The sequence below is a fragment of the Cheilinus undulatus genome, linkage group 21 (assembly GCF_018320785.1).
Source record: "Cheilinus undulatus linkage group 21, ASM1832078v1, whole genome shotgun sequence".
Classification (NCBI taxonomy): Eukaryota; Metazoa; Chordata; class Actinopteri; order Labriformes; family Labridae; genus Cheilinus; species Cheilinus undulatus.
The window spans coordinates 15799479-15824395 of NC_054885.1; the positions used below are offsets into that span (position 1 = coordinate 15799479).

The 24917-nt window shown below is 40.0% G+C and overlaps 1 protein-coding gene across 5 annotated transcripts in view; it reads left to right on the top strand.

Moving 5' to 3' along the window:
• Nucleotides 1–366: 366 nt before the first annotated feature.
• The window catches only part of med25 (mediator complex subunit 25), a 32166-nt gene continuing 7615 nt past the window's right edge, over nt 367–24917 (top strand). Inside the window, exons 1-17 of one of the 5 annotated variants that reach the window (XM_041816704.1) lie at nt 367–502; nt 2969–3118; nt 3201–3246; nt 3321–3445; nt 3563–3661; nt 4187–4307; nt 4488–4644; nt 7923–8041; nt 8171–8246; nt 8450–8712; nt 10308–10409; nt 15229–15311; nt 15393–15450; nt 15541–15648; nt 16152–16328; nt 24140–24256; nt 24473–24544. In XM_041816704.1, the coding sequence (XP_041672638.1) occupies nt 2994–3118; nt 3201–3246; nt 3321–3445; nt 3563–3661; nt 4187–4307; nt 4488–4644; nt 7923–8041; nt 8171–8246; nt 8450–8712; nt 10308–10409; nt 15229–15311; nt 15393–15450; nt 15541–15648; nt 16152–16328; nt 24140–24256; nt 24473–24544 (1848 nt within the window). In that variant the 5' untranslated portion in view covers nt 367–502; nt 2969–2993. The remainder of the gene's footprint in view (nt 503–2968; nt 3119–3200; nt 3247–3320; nt 3446–3562; nt 3662–4186; nt 4308–4487; nt 4645–7922; nt 8042–8170; nt 8247–8449; nt 8713–10307; nt 10410–15228; nt 15312–15392; nt 15451–15540; nt 15649–16151; nt 16329–24139; nt 24257–24472; nt 24545–24917) is intronic. The other 4 variants (XM_041816706.1, XM_041816705.1, XM_041816707.1 and 1 more) reach the window with 4 other exon arrangements.

The following is a 24917-nucleotide window of genomic DNA, read 5'->3' on the forward strand; positions in this document are numbered from 1 at the left end:
TTTCATCATCATTACAAATTGTAATTTCACTCAGGGTTTGTGAAAAAAAACCCTTTCATGTTTGGAGCTCTTGAATTCCATTTTCAGTGTCAACAACTGCATTTACACGAGGCTTTATTAAAACTTTTTTTTTTTTTAACAGAAAACGTACCTTGCATTACTTGCGAAGTCAAAGTATCTTGGCGCCATAATAACGTGGGTTTGTTCTTAGCATTTGGTCGAAATAAAAGGAAAGCTCTACGGGAAATGAGCTTTAGCTAGGATTTTGCACGGCTGGAGGCAGCACTTTCGTCCCGGATCATCTCCTGAGTGCGAGCGGAAGACACGAAGAAGAGTTCACCTACGTCACTTGTTGTGGGCGTTTCAAAATGTCACTTCCGTCGAACATACAACAAATGATAATGCTAGCAATGCTGTGAATTGTTGGCTAAAACGGGCATTTTGATGCTGTATGTGTGTGTAACTTAATCCAGGATATCGACTGGCACACCTACAACAACAGGTTAGTCCATGTGCTTTTAAAAATATGTGAAAGCTGGCTTGTTAAGGTTCCCCCCTGTATTATTAGCTTAACCGTTCACAGACGTCAAGGCTAACTAGCTAGCCAACTCTCAATTAAATTTTACAGAAACCATGTGAAATCCAGACCTTTCGTTGCCTTTCTGACTGACCCACCGCTACATTAGTAGCACTTTAAAAGGCGGTTTAATCTATCAGTCTGGTTTGACCAGCCAGTTCAGCAACAGTGCAACAATTCTTGGTTTCAGCTGAACCATTAGATTGGAAAACTGCTTTCATTTTTACTTTAATTTAGGCTATATATTTCTGAACGATTACAGTCTCCGTTATTGCTCATTACTGAAGCAGTCTGGGTCACTTGGATGTAAACTGTTTGCTAAAATGGTGAAACATAGCTGTTTTAAGTCTCATGCACTAAAATATAAAATCCTACTGGCCAATACAGACATAGTGAATGTAAAGGCTACTACGCATTTCTGTCAACACCTCTACAAATATTTAAAAGGAAATCCATTTCTGTCTCGTGGTACATGTATTGTGATTAATTGATGTGAGATTTGGATCGTAAAGACTGAGCTTTGTTTATGTTATTTGTAAATTACAAAGTGTCTCAGAGAGAAATATCTACTTTTAGTTGCAGATATCGCAATGCAATAAGAAGTCTTGATAATGGTTAAACTCCAATACATTTAAAGTAGTGTTGACTTCTGTTACATCTGCATGAGTTGAAATGGATTTTTGAGGGGTGTTTTTTTCCAGTTTTCAGCTCGTACACATTTTTTGTAAGTCCGATACTTGGAGGTACATTTGGTTTTTAAACATGTAATGACAGTCATTTTAATGGCTGATCATATTAAAAAAAAGTACTACGCCTTTTTAAATAATAAAGAACTTTATACTACTTTAACTAAAGCACATTTTGGTTTCAATTTGTGCCATTAAGACTGTGTGCAAGAGTTTGTCTGCATTTAAAAAAAAAAAATCAGAAAAAAATGTCAAAACCAAGAATGGTTTGAAAGCATTCACAGAGCAGCTTTCTCAACGAAAACAAAACAATTAAAAGCAAAAACACATTCCAGGCTCCTCTTCTTAAATGTGGCTGCTTGTGGTTTCTTTACCTCTGTCCCTGCTGCACAAGACTTGCGCTCATTTTGCCCTATCAAACAACCAGCACAAAGCAATGTTGCAACACTGCAGTGCAGGTAGCTTTCCAGTTTCAGAGAAAGCAACAAAAGGAGCACCCTCCAAGCAAAAAACTTCTCAAGGTGCCTGACAAAAAAGACTTACTAGAAAAAGAGAGGTGTCAGCACTGAAAATGTCCTTTTAGGTAGTTTTATTAAAGGCAAACAAGGCACAACGGATGCGTTTCAACGTAGTCTGCTGAAGAAGACTACGTTGAAATGCATCCGTTGTTCCTTGTTTGCCTTTAGTGCTGACACCTATCTTTCCATTTTCATCCTGTTACCGATTGTACACCCACCTCTAAAGCCAGGCATTCACTATACAGTTTCCACCCAACTCTCATACTGTGTGACTGAATTTTTTATAATTATCAATATCATGCACAATTTACATAAGTGCTCACACGATAGTGGTGCATAGCCTGAGGGCTTACATTGTATAAGTGAAGTTGGGACAGACCGTGACAGAGATCTGTGAGGTTGGAGTCATATCTAGTTATCTAGTGACCCCCTAAAGGTCAGTGGGTAGGCATATTTCCTGCTTGTCTATTTCCTTTATTATTGGGGGTGGGGGTATTGGAAAGAAATATCCTTAGAACTTTGGTTTCTGTTGGTTTCCAAGCACTACTACCTGCATTTCAGGGAATACACAGGCAGAAATGCATACAGAAGTACACATGCTCTCATGCAACAGGGAGTTGGATTTACTACAGCTAAACTATGGTGGCACTGACAAACTCTCAACGTGGTCTTCTCTGATATTGTGGGAGTGCTTTTATTACAGTGTCCTGATTGTTTTTTTTATGTGTTCAGTAACAATAAAACTAGAGAAGTGGTCTGGAGTTTGGTTAATATAAGAATAAAGTCTGCCATGTAAATACCAACATGCCAGCTGATAGGCACACCGGAATAAGAGGTGAGACCCCGATTAGTTTATGTGTTTCTCCCAAGACTGAACTAAATTACAATCAAGCCATTTAACCCAGCTTCTGTGCGCTCTGTTCCTGGCTTTGTGCCTGAATTGTGGCCCTTGTGAACTGCAGTATATAGATTTCCCAAATCATTCTGCATTATGAGCTTCAGACACAATCAGGCCCATGAAGAGACAATGTGCCAGTGTTTCCCTGGCTTTAAATCTGCTATACTTCATCCTACAGCCTGGGCACGCGAATTTCTCAAAGTGGGAAATTTAAATTTGATGCGCAAAGATTTGAATGTTTTTTTTTTAAAGCAGGGATGAAAGTTAAAGTTGTCTTCCTCTTGTCCAGATCCGTGGTGGCAGCTTCAACACTCATGGAGCCGTCCACAAAGCCTGGGAACAACCAGGTGGCTGACGTGGTATTTGTCATCGAAGGGACGGCGAATCTTGGACCATACTTTGAATCTCTTAGAAAAAATTACATCCTTCCAGCTATTGAGTAAGAGGACTGAATCACTCACCTTTCATGTCACAGCTTTGGTATTCATACTCTCATATTCTGATCCTCCTGTTTTTCACAGATACTTCAACGGAGGGCCACCAGCAGAAACAGATTTCGGTGGAGATGTGAGTGTTCCCTGCTTGTTTTCATGTTTTAGTTTTGTAATAAACACATAAATAAACACATTTTTTCCTTCTAGTATGGAGGCACACAATATGGTCTTGTGGTGTTCAACACAGTGGATTGCGCTCCTGAGTCTTATGTTCAGTGTCACGCACCGACAAGCTCAGCCTTTGAGTTTGTGTCATGGATTGACAGCATCCAGTGAGTGATCACCTCAAAGTTTTAATTCAGGGTGGTTTATATTTGCTGATTACATTGTAGGAAATAGCACTCATGTGATGATGTAAACATGAAACTACTCTGCTTTTTTCCACACAGGTTTATGGGAGGTGGAGCAGAAAGCTGCAGTCTCATAGCAGAAGGACTCTCTGTGGCTCTGCAGCTCTTTGATGACTTCAAGAAAATGAGGGAGCAAATGTAAGGCAGTCTTTACATTGCACAATGCTTTCTTGTTCCTTTAACACTCTAAGACTCTCTCTTTTCAGCAAATATAGAAAGTAAAACAAAGGGAAAATTCGTAGCATCATGCATATTGTGTATCCAGTGACTAGTGTCATTTGTTTTATCTTAATATTGAATCTTTTCCAACATAAAAGGAGCCAAAAACCAAGCTTTTTTTAGCTATTGCTTCTCTCTTTGTGGTGGCATCATCACTTAACAATCTGTCAGCCTGTTAGACTCTAGAAGAATGAACCCTTTAGTAATCATAAATTAGTCAGTAAGAGCTACACAACCTTGTTAATTAACCTAATTGTTGTCATTACTCTGATGGATAACAGTAAAAGTCGAGCCTCTGTAAAATGTGCCTTACTGCTTAATGAAAAAATACACTTTGAAGCAGAGTAAATAACATGAATTGCACGCTGGAATTTCACAATGAGGTTATACTCTGTAAAGATTAAGTCTAAGACTTTTCTGCTTTCTGTCTCTCTTCCTTGGCAGAGGTCAAACCCACAAGGTGTGTGTGCTGCTCTGTAACTCTCCTCCATATCTACTTCCTGCTGTGGAGAGTGTCAGCTACACGGGCTGCACTGCAGACAACCTGGTCAAAATCATCAGAGATGTGAGTTAGATCTGATGCTGTACCTCTCTATTTTATATTTTAAAAATGAATGAAACGACTGCTTTTATTATTTTCTATAAAAGGTGGAATTTCCTTAAAATGTTGTATGTACAAAATAACTTTTTGACAAGTAAAATGCAAAACTTAATCAGTTTTATCTTCTATTTTTCCTTTCCTTAGAGAGGAATTAATTTTTCTGTGGTGGCTCCTCGTAAACTGCCCGCTCTGAGAGCTCTATTTGAACGGGCGTCTCCTGTAGGCGGTGCAGTTGAACCCCATCCAGACTACAGTCAAGACCCTTTCCACATGGTCCTGGTCAGAGGCATCTCGCTGCCTGGTGAGAAAACACGATTTGACACCTTATTGGTGTGGGCGCTACTGCACTCAGACCAGTCTGTCCAAGTTAATAAACTTAACTTAGAAAAGAAACAAAAGTTCATTATACTTGGAAGATATGATTAACCTTTTCAACTAATGTTCCCATTGTTATTTGTGTACATTTTGGCACTTCTTTTTAAACTTTATCTTTGAATAAGACTGTTCTTTAGGCTTCACATATAAAGCAATTCATTTCTCTGAACATCAGTAAGGACTAAGTTAAGTTTGATATAATAAAACAGCAAAAGATGCCGTTCATTTTCTATATGTTATTGGAGAATAATTTGGATGCTCATACTGTCATAAAAATTTAAAGGTCCTGACCCCCCATGAAGGCTTTAGAGACAAATCATTTTGTCAGGAGGACTTGTTGACCTTTTTTATTATTTCTCTTGGTGCTTCTGACTGATTACCTCTACTTATTCCAACATGTCCTCGCCTTATCAGCCAGAGAAATTAAAAACATCTGTGTTTGTTCAGAGGCTTTATGTTCTGAAAGAGGCAGCTGTTTGGAGGAAGGTTAGCTGAAAAGGTTTAGTGCATCCGTCAGCTGATAGTGGAGGTCATTTCCTCAAAATTGGATCAGTTTAGCACTGATAACAGAAGCTACTTACTTTTTTATACAACTGCTGTGTTTGGGTAAATGTTCAATACTTGACACTTTTCAGGACCATGTCGTTTCAAATGATTCATGGCCTATAAAAAGTATTCACCCCTTTGGATATTTTACCCTTTTATTGATTTTCTAAATCAATTATGGTCAGTATAATTTGGCTTTTTTGACCAAAAAAAAATACAAAAAACCATGTAATGTCAATTAAACAGAAATATAATTTCAGATAAGTGACTTTATATGTATTCACCCCCTTCATATCAGTATTTAGTAGATGCACCTTTGAGGGCACTCACAGCACTGAGTCTGTATGGCTTGGTCTCAATCAGGCTTGCACACCTTGACACTGCACTTTTACTCCATTCTTCTTTGCCCTTTTCAAGTCCAGTCACAAATTCTCTATTGGATTGAGGCCTGGGCTCCAGAACATTCACCTTGTTGTCTTTACACCATTTCTGTGTAGCTTTCACTGTATGCTCCACCTCATTGTCTTGCTGGAAAAGAAATCTTCCAAGCTGTAGTTCTCTTGCAGACTGAATAAGATTGTCCTCCAAGAATTTCTTATGTGTTGCCGCATTCATTTTACCCTCTATCTATTAGGAGTGGGAGAAAAAAAATAGATACAGCATAGTATCGCGATATTTTGTCTAGTGGTATATCGTATCGTCTCGTCCACCAAGTATCGATTTTTTTCAAATTAATTCTAATATGAACTGAAGTCTATGATACTGGGAAAATGTGTGGAAAAATGTTTGTCCAGTGAGTTCGGCAGAGGTGATTGTCATAGAGCAGGAGGAAGTTAGTACAACAATCATGGCAGCACCGGGGAATGACATTAGGAATGCAAACAGGGCCAAATGAGATGGAAATTACACAAGGTTTGCAAGAAGTGCTACAAGAAAATAAAATACTGCGGAAATACGACAAACATGAGGGCAAGAATAATGCTAAAACAGCTAAAAAGTTTTTTAAAAAATGGTATAGATCACAATATATTTCAATATATGGTATCCCAATACTCACTGTCTTGCAAAATGTTTAAAATCACAATAATGTTGTATCCTGACCCTAGTATCGTGATAATATCGTATCGTGGGGCCTATAGTAATTTCCACCCCTACTATCTATACAAGCCTTCCTGGGCTGGCTGCCGTGAAGCATTCCCACAGCATGATGCTGCCACCACTGTGCTTCGCAGTGGTAGTGATTGGTGTCCAACCAAATGTAACATCTTGTCTGATGGCCAAAAGCACTATTTTGGTCACATCAGACCAAAGAAATTTCTCCCACTTGACCATGGAGTCTCACACATGCCTGTTGGTGAACTAGCTCAAATTTAATATGGGTTTCCTCCAACAGTGGATTTCTCTTTGCTACTCTCCCATAAAGCTTTGACTGGTGAAGAACCTGGGCAAAAGTTGTTGCATGCAGAGTCTCTCCCATCTCAGCTGCTGCTTCTCAGCTACTCCTTCAGAGTAGTCTCCTTCTTGCATGCTCACTCAGTTTGTGAGGACAGCCTAATCTAGGCAGATTTACACATATGCCATATTCCTTCCATTTCTTCATGCTGGATTCAAATTAACTCCAGGGGATGTTCAGTCCCTTGAATTTTGTTTGTATTCATCCCCTGACCTGTAACTTTCCATAACTTTTTTCCTGAGTGTTCTTTTGTCTGCATGGTGATATGGTAGCCAAGAATACAGATTAACCAGTGACTGATCCTTCTAGATACATGGGTCTTTATACTACAATCACTTGAGATGCATTCACTGCACTCAGATGATCCCCATTTCACTACCTGTGATACTACTAGCACCAACTGGCTGGGCCTCTGTTGAATAAGTTCAGTCAATTTAAAGGGCTGAATATTATGCAGTCACGTATTTAACCTTATATCCAGCATTCAAAATCTGAAAAGGTGACCGTCCCATTGCTTACATCAGGGAGAAAGAACCATAAGAAGAGTTTAAATTCATGCACAAAATAGCATTTTTTTATAATACACTAACAGTATGTTGTAAGGAAAACAAGGCAAAGTGGTGTTTTTTAGTAGAAACATCTGCATTCTTACCTGCTGCATCCTAAGCTTCTTATCTCCATACACACTTTTAATCGGATGTTGCACCACTTTTTTGCATTTGTTTGGGCTGGGATAAAACAAGTAGCTGGCAGAAAACCTTTATCTCTCTTGGCGTATCTTTTGTATATATGCTTTAACTTTGATGCTGTATTGCCTGTTTATTTTTTGTCTTCTTCCATCAGCAGACTTTCCTTCTGTCTGGTTTTATTTTCATTTAAGTTTCTTGTCACTACCTCCCTTCTTATATATAAAGACACTAGTTACCTGTTTTACATGTTAAAAGCTGCAGCAGATATTAGAATTTTCACACAATTTTTCTGTAAGAAGATTATAAACCAGGTTTCTCCTGAGTTGGTGGTGGCTTAAATAAAGACTTTTTCAGCTGCTCCTAATGGTGCCTCCTACATGTTCTATGTGAGTAGGAGTGAATTCCTGGTAAACGTTTTTAATCCTCAGTGTTAGGGAAGAACTGTTTAGCTCCCACATTACTACTACAGAGCACTCTTATGTATACATCTAAAAATATCTCATGTTCTTTCTTTAGTTTCCGCAGGTGGAGGTCCAGGGCCGCTCAAACCTGTCCTCCCCCCTCAGGCCAACAGTCAGCCTCTTGGTGGAGCTTCACAGCAACCTCCATCCATAAATGCAAACCACCCTTACCAGGTAGAAGAAGAAACACAGGGCACTTATTCCTGTCGTCTGCTTTTGGCTCCTTTTCAGAGGGTTGTGTTTCTGTTCCCTCCCTAAAATGTTGTCTAAGCATTGTCTTTCCTTTAATCTGCACGCTGACAGAATTCGGCCTCCATGAGTGCTGCTCAGGTGGCTGCACAGATGGCAGTGGAGGCAGCCAACAACCAGAAGAGTCGCTGTGAGTTACCAGTGGGCTATTTATGTTAGCCAGGCTTTTAGCAGTGGTGTCTGTATGTCTGTGTCCTCTGTGTGACTGTCTGAGCATCTTACAGTGAGGATTAGCGCTTCTTTCACTGGACTTTCAAAGATTGGTTTTCAAGATTTGTAAGTCTAATTTATTTTCACAAGCAATTATTTCCTGTGTTCCTCTCCTTCCTCCAGTCCCAGGAATGGGCGGTCAGGGTCCTCCATTTGCGGTTCAGCCTACCATACCATCAGTCTCTGGGGTGAAGCTCAGTCAGCCCAGCATATCCACTGTCACAACGGCAAACCAGCCCATGATGCCACAGCAGCAAGTTACTCCAAATCAACAGCAGCAAGTCCCGCCCCCAGGGCAGCCTGTGCCCAGTCAGCAACAGCAGGGTCAACCTCAGCAGCAACCAATCGCAAATCAGCCCACAGCGCCTTCAGCCCAGCCCAACTTGGTAAAGATAATTTATATTCAACCAGTAGAAGCAAAATGATCTTTTTCTATCTAATGAGAGTGATACAGACTTATATAGATGCTGCTCTGAGGTAGGTGAGGAACATGAATATAAGCACTGTAGCTTCCCCACCAAATTAAGAAGAGCTGTTAACATAGGTTCAAATTCTGTCTGTTTAAGAACTGAGTGGTTTGTCTTAGCACAAAGACTGGGAATATGGAAAGGGAAGTAGATGGCCTGTCTCTTTCCAAAGTTGAGAAAAAGACATGTACAGACAGCACTTAAGCTAGCAAATTAACATACTTTGTCTGGTGCGTTTCATCTTTACAATAACAAAAGCGTTGAAACCCAAAAGTTCTAGTTGAATGTGGGAAGTCCTGGAAAGCTCGTGTTCTTGTTAAAGAAACGGCTGCAACATAACTCCATGTAGAACCTCAGATAATCAAGATACAAGACCTAGTTTATAAGTTCTTTGATCTGTGTAGTGCTTTATAAATCCCTGTAAAAGTTTGTATTATTTTGCACAGAAAGAATGATCAGCAGATTCCTATAAGAAATTTCAAGTAGTTGAAATTAAAAATAACTCTATTCTTCTATTAATGATATGATTTTTGATTTGGACTGTAAACATTGTGTAGTGATGGATGAATTTGAAGGCAGTCTGGGGTTGTAGAATTAAAACTTGTAGAAACACGATGTAGTCCAGTGCCCATCCATGCAGTCCTTCAAAAAGCAATTAATTTAAATCTATATTTCACTGGCAGCCAGTGAAAAGAGGCCAGTACAGGAGAGCTGCTTTTTGATCTTCACTAGCTGCAGGCAAGCTGGGGATGACTGACTCACTCACATATACGCAGAGATACAGCCGTCTAGATGTGAGGTATTGATAGCACGTAAGACGGGATCAAACAGACCGAAAAGGATTGCTTTTCAAATTGATTCAATGGGAAAAAAATACCAACACTCCTAATGATTGAACAGATTGATAAAGATGATAACTTGTCCCTAAATGTCGATTGGATTCTCTCTTAAGTAGCTTAGTTAAAACAGTTCTCAGTCTGGGAAGTCTACCTTTTTTATTCTCACTAGGTTGTAAACACTATCAATGTTTAAATCAGATCAATATTTTCTAATGTAAGTGAGGAATCAGACTCTTTAATGTGTGCTGTGTAACAGCAGCAGCCCACAGCTGAGTGTGCTGTGTCTGAAGTCTAATATCAAAATGAATTTTAAATGTTAGTACTACTATCAGATCATAAGAGGACTATGTTCCTTTTTCCCTGGAAAGTCACTGCTGGTACAGTCAATGTTGTTTTTCTGTTGTACAATTCTTTCACCATTCATTGTTTCCTTTAGTGTGACAACATTCTGTGTCAGTGTAGATTAATATGCTCAACATTAGCCAAATCTAACACGAATATGTTTAATTTAATCAATTCTACTAGTCAACTTTTAAATTATTAACTTGTAAGTAATTTATTCATCTGTTTTTTCCCTCACATAGATTTGTAAACCACTAAAGATTCTGTCCTGGTCTTAAATCGTACAAATATGCTTCATGTAACACCATCTCTTCTCTTTTATTTTCTTGACAGGCTGGTGTGTCTGGAGCTCCAGGCAATGCAAATCCCATTGGACAGCCGCAAGGTGTAGCCAATAAGATTGTAGCTTGGACCGGCGTTCTGGAGTGGCAAGAGGTAACATTCAGAACAAAATACTACATTTGAACTGATGCAAAGTGGCAGATGTCCTAAAAATAAAACTGTGTTGTGTAAAGCAATGTAAGACACCATCTTAGGGTGAGGAAAGCTTTTTGGGAAGGATTTGTTTTGTTCCCCAAAATGCATGAAGCATTTAGGATTCAAAGACAGCATTATTGTTGAGGTTAAAGCCATTGTGGTTCAGTGAGGGGCAGAAGTCCATTAAAGGAACAGTTCAACATTTTGGCAATTTATTCAGTAGCTATCTTGAAGGTAATACCACCCTCATGGTCTTCCCTCAAGCAAAGAGACACGATAAACTTTGATTATGTATAGGCTACACTAATTCTGTCTGACTTTTGACCTGACTACACGGTCACAGCTAATCGTCAAACGTCAATCCCAGTTATGTGCATCAGGAAAAACAAATGGCCTAATACTGTGTCATAATTAACACATCCAAGACACCACACAATCACAATTCAACAAGACTAGCATGTCAACTTTTTTCTTGTATCTATGTCTAGTTTGACATCCTGGCCCAACATCAACGACTGGAATCCTGACACCTACCAAAAGGAGAGCATTTGCTCTTATCTTTGTATCATCATTTACCAGAGTGACATTAAACAAGACCCCTCTTTTTCACACACTTTTCATTACATCCTTGACATTTTATCACATTGATATCTCAAGTTTTATTTGAATGAGAGCTGGTCCAAATTGTCCTCCTCTTTATGCTTGTTTTTTCTTCTTGTAAGAGCAAAAGACCACTAGAATTATATAGAGTGCTTCTGTCCTTTAGAACTCCCACGGATGCCATTTTTGCCCAGTCTCTTTCTTAGTGTTGAATCATGAACACTGACCTTAACTGAGTCAAGGGAGGCCTGCAGATGTTGTTCTGGGTTCTTCTGTGACCTCCTGAATGAGTCGTGGATACATTATTGGTGTTTTTTTGGTAGGCTGGCTACTCCTGGGAAGGGTCACCACTGTTCCAATTTTTCTCCATTTGTGGCTAATGGCTCTCACTGTGGTTGGCTGGAGTCCCAAACCTTAGAAATGACTTTGTAACCCTTTCCAGACTGATAGATTTTCATCTGACTAATAAAATCCAGTTTAAAATGATAGAATTCCCCCCTTCTTGCCTGGTGTCCCAGCTGTGAATCCGTCTATATCATTCAGCTTAAATAAAAGCTGGGACCTTAGTGGTGATCATCAGAGTGGTAGATGTCAACACCTGTCATTGATTATTGCACAGTAAGATTAATTGACCATCATTTTAGCATCCTACTGCTATCGGCTTAGCTCAAGGTCAAATCATTGAGTCTACAGTTGCATTGCTGAGCCAGGAAAACGGACGACTAATAGCTTTAATGCGACACTCACAAAGCCCTCAAGTGTTTGTGTTTGTTAGACAGACTTGGATCGATTGCCTCTATCGACTAGAGGCCAGCCCTCCCCCTTCTGCTCGTCAAAATTATCTGAGTCGGTTAAATGGACAGGAAAAAAGCGTGGGAAGCTCAGGAAACTCTAAATCTTGTCTGTGAGATTAGGAGCATGAAGCATTGCTCTTAACCTAGCGTTTCCTCCTCCACTGCACTCATTAGGCTTTCAACTCTGGAGGACTCTCCACAGGAATGATCTGTAATGTTGAGGTTTACACTTAGAATACCACAGTTTTTTTCTTTTTAACAGAAAAAAGGCATTTTTAGCTTGATTTCAATCTGTCCTGATAGCTTTTCTTCTCTGATTAATGGGATGAATTTCCAGTAAGGTTTTTTGAAACATATTTAGATCCACCTCCAGTCTGAGGTCAATAAATTGGATTGTTTTGTTGCTGTCTACATCTCTGGATCCCTCTACTGACTAAGGTAACAAGCCTTGGAAACAAATACCCCATTTGTCTGCTGAGAATCCAACACAATACATTTGTAATGGGCAGCACAGAGAGTACAGTAGGCCTGGCTAATATGTGATTGATTGATCATTGATCCTGTATTGAAGCCTAGAAGATGGAGAGGTTTGGTGGTTTTCCCGGGTGGGATTGCAGTATCGATGGGCTTAGAAAGTCATTTTTTTTCCCTCTCTTTCCTGACATTTTGCTGGTAAGAGGTTATCTACGGGCCTTTAAAAGACCATCCATTCGTCCTTTTTTAATTGCTTGTCCTGATTGGGGTCAAAGATGAACAAAGGTTGAGCAGGGGACCCTGCATGTCCTTATCCTCAGTGATTCTCCAATAGTCTCTGACAGTTAGAAGATGTAATCTCCCAGCATGTCTTGGGTCTTCCCTGGTGTCTCCAGCTGTTTAATACCCATAGCTTATTCAGACAGACAGTTAGAAGGCATCCTTATGTGAACCAATCAACTCAATTCAAAGAGGAATACCATTCTTTTCAAGTCTTGCTATTTGCTTTTATTATTTTTCATTCATTGGTTTTACTGTTGAAGCTGAAATTGCCTTTCATGTATCACGCTAACCTGAAAAGTCCAGAGAAACGACTAATAATAAGACCTAAAAAGCAGAAAATTATGCATAATGGTATTAAGGAAAACATCTGCCAGTGCTCCAAGCAAATTGTACTTCTTTAAGGTACAATTTGGAGAGTAATTGCCCTTGGATGTTGATTGACAAATGACTATTCCTATGTCATATACTTTTTTTTATATGAACACCTAAATTACCTGATATTTCCAAAAATTTTCAAAGCCAGAGAAAGCCTTCATGTAAATAGTTGTAATTGTCAGTTTCTTGTCATCGTGACCAGCCAAAACAAACACAACATGCTTATCACTGCACTGAAAACACAGGATGTTCAAAGCCTGCTTCAGGAGGAAGTGGTAACTACTACTGACGGCTGCTGTTCAGTTTTTGGGCCGTTAACTTGTGATGGCTTACGATTATTTCCAACAGAAATGTAAAAAAAGGACACAGTCTTGCTTTTGGTTGATACTTATTGATATACCCAACATTTCGGTCTAACCGACCTTCATCTGGTATGATAGCAGAATTTGAACAGTTCAGTGTAAATACCCAGAGTGCCTTAGTATTCAATCACATACACACTTCTGTGGGATAGCATCCCATTCTTCAACCACTATTTGTGGAGCTGTTGTAGCTGTAGGGTTCTTCCACATGCTACAGATGCTCCTGTTTGTTAAATTAAAAAAAAAAAAATGTAAATCACCAGTTTGTCTTGTTTCATCAGGCTTCAATCATCTAATCAAACACCAAACACGAGTCAATGATAGAAAAAGCTCTTTGGATTTGGCAGAGAAGATTTGGCAGATTTTTAAAGCGTGCAACCCATATACTCAGCTCTGCTGCTCATCCTCAAATATGCATGTTCCTTACAAATGTGGCACCATTTAAAAGGGAAATAAACAGGCCTTCCAGCTGTATAAGATTTATTACCAAGAAGCATTGTTACCTCAAAGAAATAATCTACCAAACACAACTTTCTTTACTTTTTGTGCTAAGTTTGTGCATCCCACTTCAGGTGTTCCATATGCTTGCCTTTTTTGAAACGTATAGCCTTAAGCGACAGAGTTAAAACCCACGCATAAAAACATAGGTTTAAAACATTATAACATTTAGCTGAAATTCCTCATCCAACCACTAGGAGCTTAAGTCTGCAAGACTTACAATTATTCCCTGCCATCTGCTGTGTGTTCTAGTTGATTTCATCCAAACTCCTCTGATAAATTTCACAGAATAAGGGAGAAAAACGGTTAAAAAGGGCTTTCCTGGGTCATACTGTAATCGATCCTAGAATGCTTGGTTTGTAGCTCACAGCATGAAGCAGGAGAGTCTTGATATCAAAAGAAGAAGGAAGCAGCAGTGGTAATTCTGACAGCTATTTTTAATTTTAGTCTTATTCCATAAGAAAGATCTGTTAGCCTTAGTCTTTCTAGTGGAATAAAAGTAGTCGACTAACAATTTTAGTCAGTTTTAGTCGACAGAATTAACACTGGTTAACACTGGTCAGCGGAGCTGAACAGCAAGTCTTTACTCACTGTCTTCTTTTACTGTTTTGATCGAAAGCCTTGCCTTGGCAGTGGAATTTACAAACTCTGCATTTATGTATTGAGTAAAGATGTAGAAACTCGACAGGGGAATATGGGTGAGAAAGGTGGTTCTTAATTGGTGGGTCAGGACCCAAAAGTTGATCATGAAACTGTTTTTAGTGGATCCAAATGTGTGCCTGGGAATAATTATCAGGGCAGAAATCTTTGATGTATGGAAGCCCTGAGCTAGCATCCATACATATGATTAATTTTTAGTAAGTGTGGTTGTTTTCTTAAGATCTTAACTTATTTATCTTTTTATCTTGCAATAATAACAGCTGATAATGTGTGATAATGTGTTAATTTCATAGAATCTCTTAAATACTACAAAATTACGTCCAATCATGGGGAGCAGACGGTATGCACACGTCTGCCCAGGGCTTCTGTAATGATGTGCTTTTTAAATATGTTTTTCATAAATGTGGGTCATGATTAAGGGGGTGATGGTGAGTCCTGAGGCTAAACCAGTGGAGAATCTCTGATTTAGAATAAGCATATGAATCATTTTGACTGGAAAATTAGACTAATTCTTGTTTGCAGGGAAAGATGGGTTTTCCTGAGTGAAATCCTTCCTATATTCCCTTGATAATTGTCTTAAATCTCACATGTAACCTGATGAAACCTGCAGAAAACTGTTTTAAAGAATTAAAGTCTTACATGATGCCATTTAAGCCATTTTGGCTGTGTGTATACAGAATTACTATATAACTGTCCTGTCTTTATGCCACTTGTCTTTTCGCTTTCCTGCAGAAGCCCAAAGCCTCCTCTATGGATTCGACCAAACTGACACGCTCCCTGCCATGCCAAGTTCATGTAAACCAAGGGGAAAACCTGTGAGTAACCTGACATGCAGTAAAGACTTTGTATGCTATCCGCTCTATGTTATTTCATGGTGTTAATGTGTCTCCACATAGAAACACTGACCAGTGGCCGCAGAAGCTCATCATGCAGCTGATTCCGCAGCAACTCCTGGTGAGACCTTTTTGTGTTGTGCTGACTCGTGTTCACAGCAGCAACTCATGTCTGAATGATGCATTACTAAGTGCCCTTACTCTCTTGCAGACAACCTTAGGTCACCTCTTCAGAAATTCTCGAATGGTTCAGTTTCTGTTCACCCACAAAGACATGGAGTCGCTGAAAGGCCTGTACCGCATTATGGCCAATGGTTTTGTGAGTTTTTTTCCCACACTTTTCTTTTTTCCTAACTCTTTAAAGCATTTGTTCCCTCTGTGTCCCCAAACTTATCCATCATTTAGTACACCTCAATACATTTTCCATGAGTGCCAACGGAGTGCAGGTTCCACCTCTGGATGGTAGTTTGACTGAAAGACTCTTGATGTGTTGCAGTGCTGTGTTATGGACTCTAGAGGGGGTTCCAAGCCACTGCTTAACAACTTTAAAGCTTGATCATGTTATCTTAAACGTGCTGTGCCATCAGTCTAGACAAAAAAGTGTTATTTTTGGGTTCTGATTCAGTTTTAGACTCTCATTTCATTGAGAAAAAGCAGAGGTTTACTGTTGAGCTCTGCCTGAATTAGATGTACAGCGCAGTATTTTTGATGTCATTTGCATTCTTTTTATAAAAGCATTAATGTTAAAAACAGCCCCAGGTGAAAGTCATGTCCCCAAGCATATGTCATGCCAAGTCAAGTTCTCAATCTGCCCTCCCTTAGGCTGGCTGTGTCCACTTCCCCCACACCACCTCTCCCTGTGAAGTGCGAGTGCTGATGCTCCTCTACTCCTCCAAGAAGAGAATATTCATGGGCCTCATCCCCAATGACCAGAGTGGCTTCGTCAATGGCATCCGGCAGGTCATCACCAACCACAAGCAGGTCCAGCAGCACCGAGCGGTGAGTGGTGGAGGGGAGGGCGCGGTAGTGGGGGAGAGAGGAAGGTTTCAGTGTAGTTGAGGGGGTGGATAAAAAAGGAGGTGATAATGAGGAGGCATTATCGAAGGAGCACCCGGGAATTGAGGTGTATTGTTTACGGCGTTACGGTGCATTGTTATTGACATTTCATTTAGCGAGCCCAGTATCTTCAGAGCAGCCACTAACGGCTCTTTCTCTGGTTGAGGCTAATGGGGCTAGCATTAGCTCAATTCTTACTGCAACATTAGCAGTCAGTATCTCTGTTTAAGGGAGGGACATACATGATCTCTCTGTGTGATATTTCTACATCTCTATATGAGGTTCTGTTAAATAGTCTATGTTAACATGCTTTTACAGTGTGACAGTTTGAAAGCTGTCTTTATAGATTCTGTGTTCATTTTATTAGGAGGACCTTATAAACTGTGTAATGCAGGCTAAAACAACTGTTCTGCCATAAAGAACTCTTTGATGCCTATAATTTCCAGCTCTGACACCGTCAGGATGTATTAATTAAATTATGTTTTAGCGCTGATGTCAGAGCTTAGTGTCACACAAGGGTGCATTGCATGATATGGACCAGAAATCCGATTTCATTATATCTGAGTGGTGATACACAATACACAAGTGCATCTCAATGAATTAGACCATCATGAAAAAGCTAAGTTTTCTTTCTAACTAAGTTCAAAAAGTTAAACTTCTACATATTCTAATTTTTTTCTTTAAATCCTCATGATTGCAGCTTATAACTCACAAAAAAAAAAAATCCACTCCCTCAAAATATTACAAAGCACCACTCAAAAAGGGATTTGTCATGCATAATTGCAGACCTTCTTGGAAATAGTTCATTTATGCACCCAGTACTTGGTTGGAGCTCCTTTTGCACAAATTACTGCGTCAGTTCAACATGGCAAGGAGCCAGTCAGTCCATTGCACTGCTGTGGTGTTATGAAGCCCAGGATGCTTTAATAGCCTCAGCTCGTCTGCATTGTTGAGTCTGGTGTCCCTCATCTTTATCTTGTAAAGAGGCCAGAGATTCTCTACGGGGTTCAGGACAGTTTGGCCAATCAAGCACATGAAGACCATGGTCAGCGAACCAGTTTTTGCTAGTTTTGGCTTTACTGTGGGCAGGTGCCAAGTCATGCTTGAAAAGTAAATCAGTATCTCCATAAAGCTTCTCACCAGAAGGAAGAATGAAGTACTGTAAAATCTCCAGGTAGATGGCTGTGATGACTCTGTTTTCGATAAAGGAGATTTTATAATGGTTGTGGTTCAGGAGTGGCTCCACACTGAGAATAAGACACTTGTAGTCCATTTCCTTGACACCTCTATGTGGTGGCTCATGAGCCACTGACTCCAGCTTCAGTCCACTCCTTGTGAAGTTCCCCTACGTTATTGAATCTGCTTTGTTTGACAATCCTCTGAAGGTTAAGCCCATCTAGGTTGCTTGTGCACCTTTTTTTTTTTTTTTTTAACCACACTTTACCCTTTCAGTCAACTTTCCTGAAGTTTTTGGGGGGCAGCTGTGAGTGAAATGTCATTTATTTCACAGTACGTGCAGTGCGCGTTAATATTGGACACCTTTAAATAAATCAGCTCATAGAAGTTTACAGACAGACTTACCTCTTTACGCCGTGCAACAGGAAGTTTATATGTATGTGATATAATTATTGGTTCGTTACTACACCTGTTTGACTGTAACTTGTTAATGTCTGTACAGTGAAACGACTGCTGCAGCGTGCGCACAGTGCATGTTCAGCACATTGAGATGTTTTGATTTCTTGCACAAAATTAGTCTCAGATATTAATCCTGCTGTCTGACAGAGCAGGATCAGCATAGGCGCACAGTGATTTGGCGAAAATAAACACAACATGGGCCCTAGAATAATGTTATTTACCTGTAAAGAACACTGTAGTGTCTGATAACAGACTTGTGCTGTCTCATATTAACCGTCTGTTTGACTTGAGTTTTGACGTTTGTAGCCCTTGGATCCTACTATGTCCGTTTTGAGGACATTCATCATTTTTATCATCTTTTTGAGTTGATAGTTACATTTTTATAGATTGATGCATCACATTTGGCTGAAGTTATTATTTTTCTTCATATTAAAAAAAAACAAAAAACAAAAAAATGTGTTGCCCATAGAACTCGACTGACACCAAATAGCTCTATCCATCCTTGTTAGCGTACCTTTTTAACCCCTTCAGCAACACACATGCAGGACTTCTTCCATGGGCTCAGACTGTTTGAAGCGCTATTTCACCCACTAAACATCATCAGAATTAAATTAACTGATTCATGCCACTAGATATGGATGTCTGAGAGTGGGCTACATGTGTAAGGAAAAGTTTGTTTGCTTCTACGTGTGTGCTCGGGTGCGAATCTGCGTCTGTGTTTACAACCGGACATGCCGTAAGTGGAGTGTTTACAGTTGAAAATGCTACTTCCGAGTTCTGCAGTCTGCAGTCTTTTGTGTTTTTTTTTAATTATAAAAAATAACAGTGACATGGTATACAACAACTGTTATAAAAAGGGTTTAACATTTAATTTTTTTTTTTTTTTTTTAGTGGTCAGGGTTGAAGTTGTTGAAGAGATTTGAAGCAGTGAAAGTACAAAAAAGGTTGAAAAATTATTATTTTATTACCAGTTTCTGTTTGTCCAGAATATGGACAAACAAGGACAGATGGAGCTAAAAATTACAAGGGAGCGAGGGGTAGTCTGTTTCAGTTTAGGCTGCTGTTAATTCTCACGGAAAAAAAATCTTGAATGTTTGAACCAATTAATTAATAAAATATGGATTTATGCAGCAGGAAAGTTACTGCCATACAGAATAACTTGTCTCAGCTCTAACTGACCAATGACTGATTTCCAGAGCTGATAATTTGTCTATAGTAATTTGTTTTATGAGATAAAGTAACAACAGCAGAGAAACAGATGTATGTGTGCTGTTTTTCCTTTTCCTCCAGTCTCTGAATTGTACATATGTAATATTCATCTAATGTCCCAACAGGTGTGCGTTCTGCTGCGTATCTCTGCAGGAACAAGTTCTGTCTGAAGTTTGCAGTTTTCTTTTTTTTCTGTCTCACTCTGTTATTCAGGAGTTGGTGATCTAAGCGCACAGCCACTGATGTGCCACCCAGCCTGTGGCAAAATAAGCGCTAAATGCACTGGGCTGGCAAAATGTGGGCAGTTTTGCATCTGCATCTCATCAGCGCTAATTTTTTAGTGGATTAGTTACAAAGGACGAGCTAATTGTGGGCACAGTTCTCACACTGACGTCCACGCTATTAGTTCAGCACCAAAAATCTGGATCTGCCCCATAGCGGGGTCACTTTTTAATTATCATAAATTACAATGGACTCCTAAACACTGTCTAAATCACACTGCGGTGTTGCAGGATAATACAATCTGTATATTTAATGACTGATAGTACCAAAAAGTTCTTGAACTTTATATTTGTCATATTTTTTTTTTTTTTTTAAGATTTATTTTTGGCCTTTTTGCCTTTATTTGATAGTATAGGACAGGGGATAGAGTCGGAAACAGGGGAGAGAGCGGGGAGAGACATGCAGGAAATAGTGCCACGGGCCGGATTCGAACCCTGGTCGCCTGCGTATATGGCATGCGCCTTAACCACTCGACTACCGGCGCGCCGCCATATTTGTCATATTTTTAATCAAAAGAGGGAAACCTCTGCCTGAAACCCTCTCTCCTCGCCAGGTCCACTTCTCCAAATGTTGCCAATGTTTTTATGCAATTTAGACAATGTAATTTTTAAACAAATGAAAATATTACCTAATAATGATCAGTTTAGACTAAAGATTTGTGAAGCAACAAGACTGTTTTAGAAAATTGCAGGGGACAGTTGTAGTTGTCTGACCTGAGCTGTTGCAGCTCAAATCAAATCAAGCTGTTTGATGTTGTTTCCTGCGATTCAGTTTGTTGAACCAACTATAGCTAGCTTTTGATGTTGCAAGATAATAAATGGGAAATGAGAAACTCTGTTTGCCATAAACACCAACAAATATTTGTTCTAAATAGAATTTTTTTTTATTAGATAAATAAAAGTAATGCAGTGAATTTTGGAAATGATTATGTCTTTCTTTCTTAAAGAATTTCTTACATGAAAACTTCAGCAGAATAAACATTCCTGTTCCCTTCATGAACTTTGCACATAAGTAGGTTGGTGGCACTATACCTGCTATGACATAAGAAAGTCAAGGTTGTAGTGGCTAATATCACAGCCTAGCTTTTGTGCTACCATGCTGACATGCATTTCCTTTGGCTTATATACTACTAGTGTTTTATACAGAGCAAACAATGCCTCTTAATTGTTGTGATAGTTTGATAGTAAGGACTAAAATGATAACCTGATGAACTAATGTCAATATAAAATTAAACAATCAACAAATGAAAGTTTTTGTGTTTTCAAGCAGTTTTAAATCGCCTTTGTCAATTTTGATATTTGGTTGAGAGAATAAGCAATGTCTGTGCACCTCAGACTGTGGGTAAAGGACATATTTTAATGTTCTTTAATGATTATAGCAAATAATAGAGGGTAAAAACAAAGTAATCTGTTGTTAAAGTAACAGTTAGTTGTAGCCCTGGCTCCATTACAGCTTTCTTGTTGCACTGTTCCCCTACAGTGTAATGTCAGCCTAGCAGTTCTCATCAGGATGAAAGAACATCATTAAAACAAGATATTCAGACTATTCTCTCTTCACACACTTCTGTCATGTTAGCTATAGTCAGAAAATGTGAAATGTTGTACAATTCGGCTTTAATATGCCGCCCACAGTTGTACTTTGTTGAATTTTTCAGTCCGGGCTGCCCCGATGTTAACGTTTCATGACATGCCGTAGGCGAAGCGGCGGAGTGGGGCAACCTTTAGGGACGGGGTTAAGAAATCCAGAGTGTTCCTGCCTCTGCTTGAAGGTGGACCTGCTCCCGTCATTGGGTTCACAGCAGGTTACAAACACCACTTTCTTGCTCACATGACATAAAAATTTCACTGCCCCTCTTCTTCCCTGGAGTTTTAGAATATGTCCACTGAATTCTTCTCCATCGCAGCGCTGGGCTGCAGCTCTGAGAGGAGGAAACAATGCCGCATCTAGTCAGAGAGAAAAGCACTGTGTCTCCATTTAAAATTGAAGCCTGCTGTCAGCTTTTACATGACTTGGATTACATTTCTGCTCGCAGTCTGCTCACATCAGCAGTGATAGCGCTTGTTTGCTCACCCTGCTAATTTCATGTCTTCTTCGCAGAGAAGCGTCAGCGCTTACGCGACTCGGAGCTGTGTGTGTATGAGCATCAGGGCATTTAGAGAAGGCAGACGACATGAAATTGTAATGAAGCTTTTTTTTTTTCTCTCTGCCTCTTGTGTATCATCACATATTCAGTGCTGCATTGCTAATAGGGAAGCGCCACAGCAATCTTAACATAATTAAAATTTCAATTTGGACCAGTAGTTAAGGTTTCTCTGTGGAAAGCCTTTGAGTGGCTTTTGTTTGTTCTGTGAACAGCAAAAAAAAAAATTGAATATATTTTCCCTTGAAAAGAGCTTTAAATCTTGATTTGGGATTTTACAGGCTACTGGGTTAAAGAAATGAGATAAATCATATAGGAAGGTGCTTTGTTAGCTCCCAAAAAAGACTCAAAGCTGCATCTTGTTGCTCAGAAAACACCCTGCATTAGCGCAAACGTTGGGTGTTTTTCACATTCAGCAAAATGGGTGAGCAAGGTGTTTTTCCATCATGCTGTAGTTAATAATTTGTGCTTAGCAGAGGGATGAAACACACTTCATTTTCCCTTGTTTCTCCCTCAGTGTGGAAACAGAGGCCACTACAGCACCTGCAGAGGATGGCTTACTGCTTCCAGCTTCAAATGTTCTAATTTTGAGAAGTTACCCATCTTAAAACAGTGATTTTCTCTCAGTCTTTGGGAATAAACTAACCAACTTTAGATGTACAGTAAGAATTCAGCTAACAGGTGTGTTTCCAACAGGTCGCCCCCTTTCTTTTTTAAATTCTGCTTTAAAATAAAACAGCCAGTGGATACTGTATGACTTTTTTAAACTCCACACTTTGCTAACAGCTTTAGTCATCAAACTCGGGTTTGTTTTAAGCTATGAAATCCAAAATAGCAAACACAGCAGCAGGTGGTGCTTCAAGTGTCATCATGTCCGTGTTTGTTTTTGCTTTTTCGTCTGCACACGCACACTCGCAAAGCGAAGAAAGTGAGTGTTTGGTTTTTCAGCCCGACGCTCTCAAGGTTGTTAACACAGTAAACATCCATTACACGGGGAGAATATGTCGACTGAAGATATAGATAATGGATTCATTCAGACAGTGCTAAAATAGTCAAACATCAGACTTTTAAGTGTGTGGGGTGAGCGCAGGGTTCAGCTTTTTTAAAGTGGACCTGAACTTTTTAAAAAGTTTGGGTTGTATTTTTCAAAACTACTTTAAAAGAAATCATGTTTCATTTAAAAATAAAGCAAAAGAGGATCCAAATAGTCTCTTTTCCTTTGAATTTGCCTTCACAAAGGTTGCTAAAATTTTCAGTACAAGTATTTTCTATTCCAAGAGCATTCAAGCCATGAAATATGTATTTTGTAGTATTTAAAAGTACCAAAGCTTCGAAAGAAACCAAAGCTCTTCAGCCATATTCTTAAGCAAAAGCTGCTAAGAACTAATGAGAACAAGCAGCTGTGGTTCAGTCAGATTTACAGGTATTACCTTCATTTTAGCATCTCATAAAGTTGCAAAACATGCCTCTATGTCCCCTCTAAACCAACAGAGAGCAGAAGAGGTGACAGCAGAAATAGCACGTCAATGTGTTGTGCATTCAGAAAGTATCAAGACCCCCTTCACTTTTTTAAACTTTTGTTATGTTGCAGCCCAATGCTTCTATCGTTTAAATTCAACAAGGTTTGCACACCTGGATTGAGACTGAGGGATTTTCTGCCATTCTTCTTTGCAAATCCTCTCAAGCTTATTCAGGTTTGATGGGGACTGTCAGTGGAGAGCCATTTTCATGTCTCTCTAGAGATGTTCGATAGGGTTTAAGTCAGGGGTCTGGCCGGGCCGCTCTAGGACATTCATAGAGTTGTTCCTAAGCCTCTCCTGTGTCGCCTTGGCTGTGTGCTTAGGGTCATTGTCATGTCGCCCAGTGGAGGGCTGCAGTGATGGTTGTCCTTCTGAACCTTTGCACCATCTCCACATAGGATCTCTGGAGCTTATTCAGAGTGATCATCAGGTTCTTGGCCACCTCTCTGACTAAGGCCCTTCCCCCTAAATTGCTCAGTTTAGCCAGGCAACCAGCTCTTGGAAGAATCCTGGTTGTGCCAAACTTCTTCCATTTGAGAATTATGGGGACCACTGTGCTCTGAATAAAATGTACTTACCTTGTATATAATTAGCATATGCCTTAAAAGATCTGCTCTGTTTTAATGAAGCCATTCTGTATAGAGTGAACATGCTCTCCCTTTGCATGCTTGGGTTTCCTGCGAGTACTAAGACTTCCTCCCCCCACAATCCAAAAAAAGAAGAAGAACATGCTTGTTAGGTTCACGTGAGACTCTATATTGTCCCTAGGTGTGAGTGAGGTTGTTTGTCTCTACATGTCAGCCCTGTGATTGACTGGCACCCTGTCCAAGGTGTACCTCTCCCTCACCCAATGGCAGCTGGCTCCAGCCACCTGCCACCCAGAACAGGATGAGTGGCACAGATGATGGATGGAGAGGTAAAGCAGAGCTGCATTCTGCTGTCTCATATTGCCTTTGTGTGTCTTTCAGCAGCAGTTGGGAGGGGCTGGGAATCCAATGCAACCCGGTCAGGTCGCCCCCAACCAGAACTTCCTCAATAGGCCCGCTGGCCCCATCCCCGTCTCCCATGGCAACGTCCAGCAGCAGGTAACTGGTCTAACTCTGCGCTGGCATGTCTGCCTGTGTTTCCCTCACTGACACTGCCTGTCAGTGACACCTTTACTGCCCCCCAGTGCCCGCTGATCTCTGCATGCCTGACTGGTATCCCTTTCCTTCCACTGTCCTCCTTTTTCTTCCCACAATTCCACCATTTTCCCCACCCACCCACTCCTCCTCCCTCTCTCTGATCTGTCCTGTGTGCAGTCTGTGGTGGTGGGCATGCCCCCTGTTAGTCAGGTCTCTATGATGGAGGAGCAGCAGAGGCAGAACAACATGGTGAGACCTGCAGTAACATCTTACATACTAACACGATGTGTTCAGGGGGGGCTTTTGGAGGGTTTCATTGTTTTCAGTTGTGCAACAAAAGTTCTAAACTACAGAATATATGAAGTACAGTGTCCTATCTTGAAGTTTCCTTCATCAGTGGTAAAATTAATAATGAAAATGAATAAAAAGCTACTTAATTGTCATTCAATCATGTTAAAGATGATAAAATCTGCCTGGAAACACCCCATTCTTTCGTCTTTGCAAGTTTTTTTTTTTTTAATATTTATATTTTGTGTGCTAAACAGAGAGAATCTCTCCCAGCTCACTGCTAAGAATGAGGCTGCTGGACATCCAACTTCCTATCAGCATGTGTTGGCTCCAG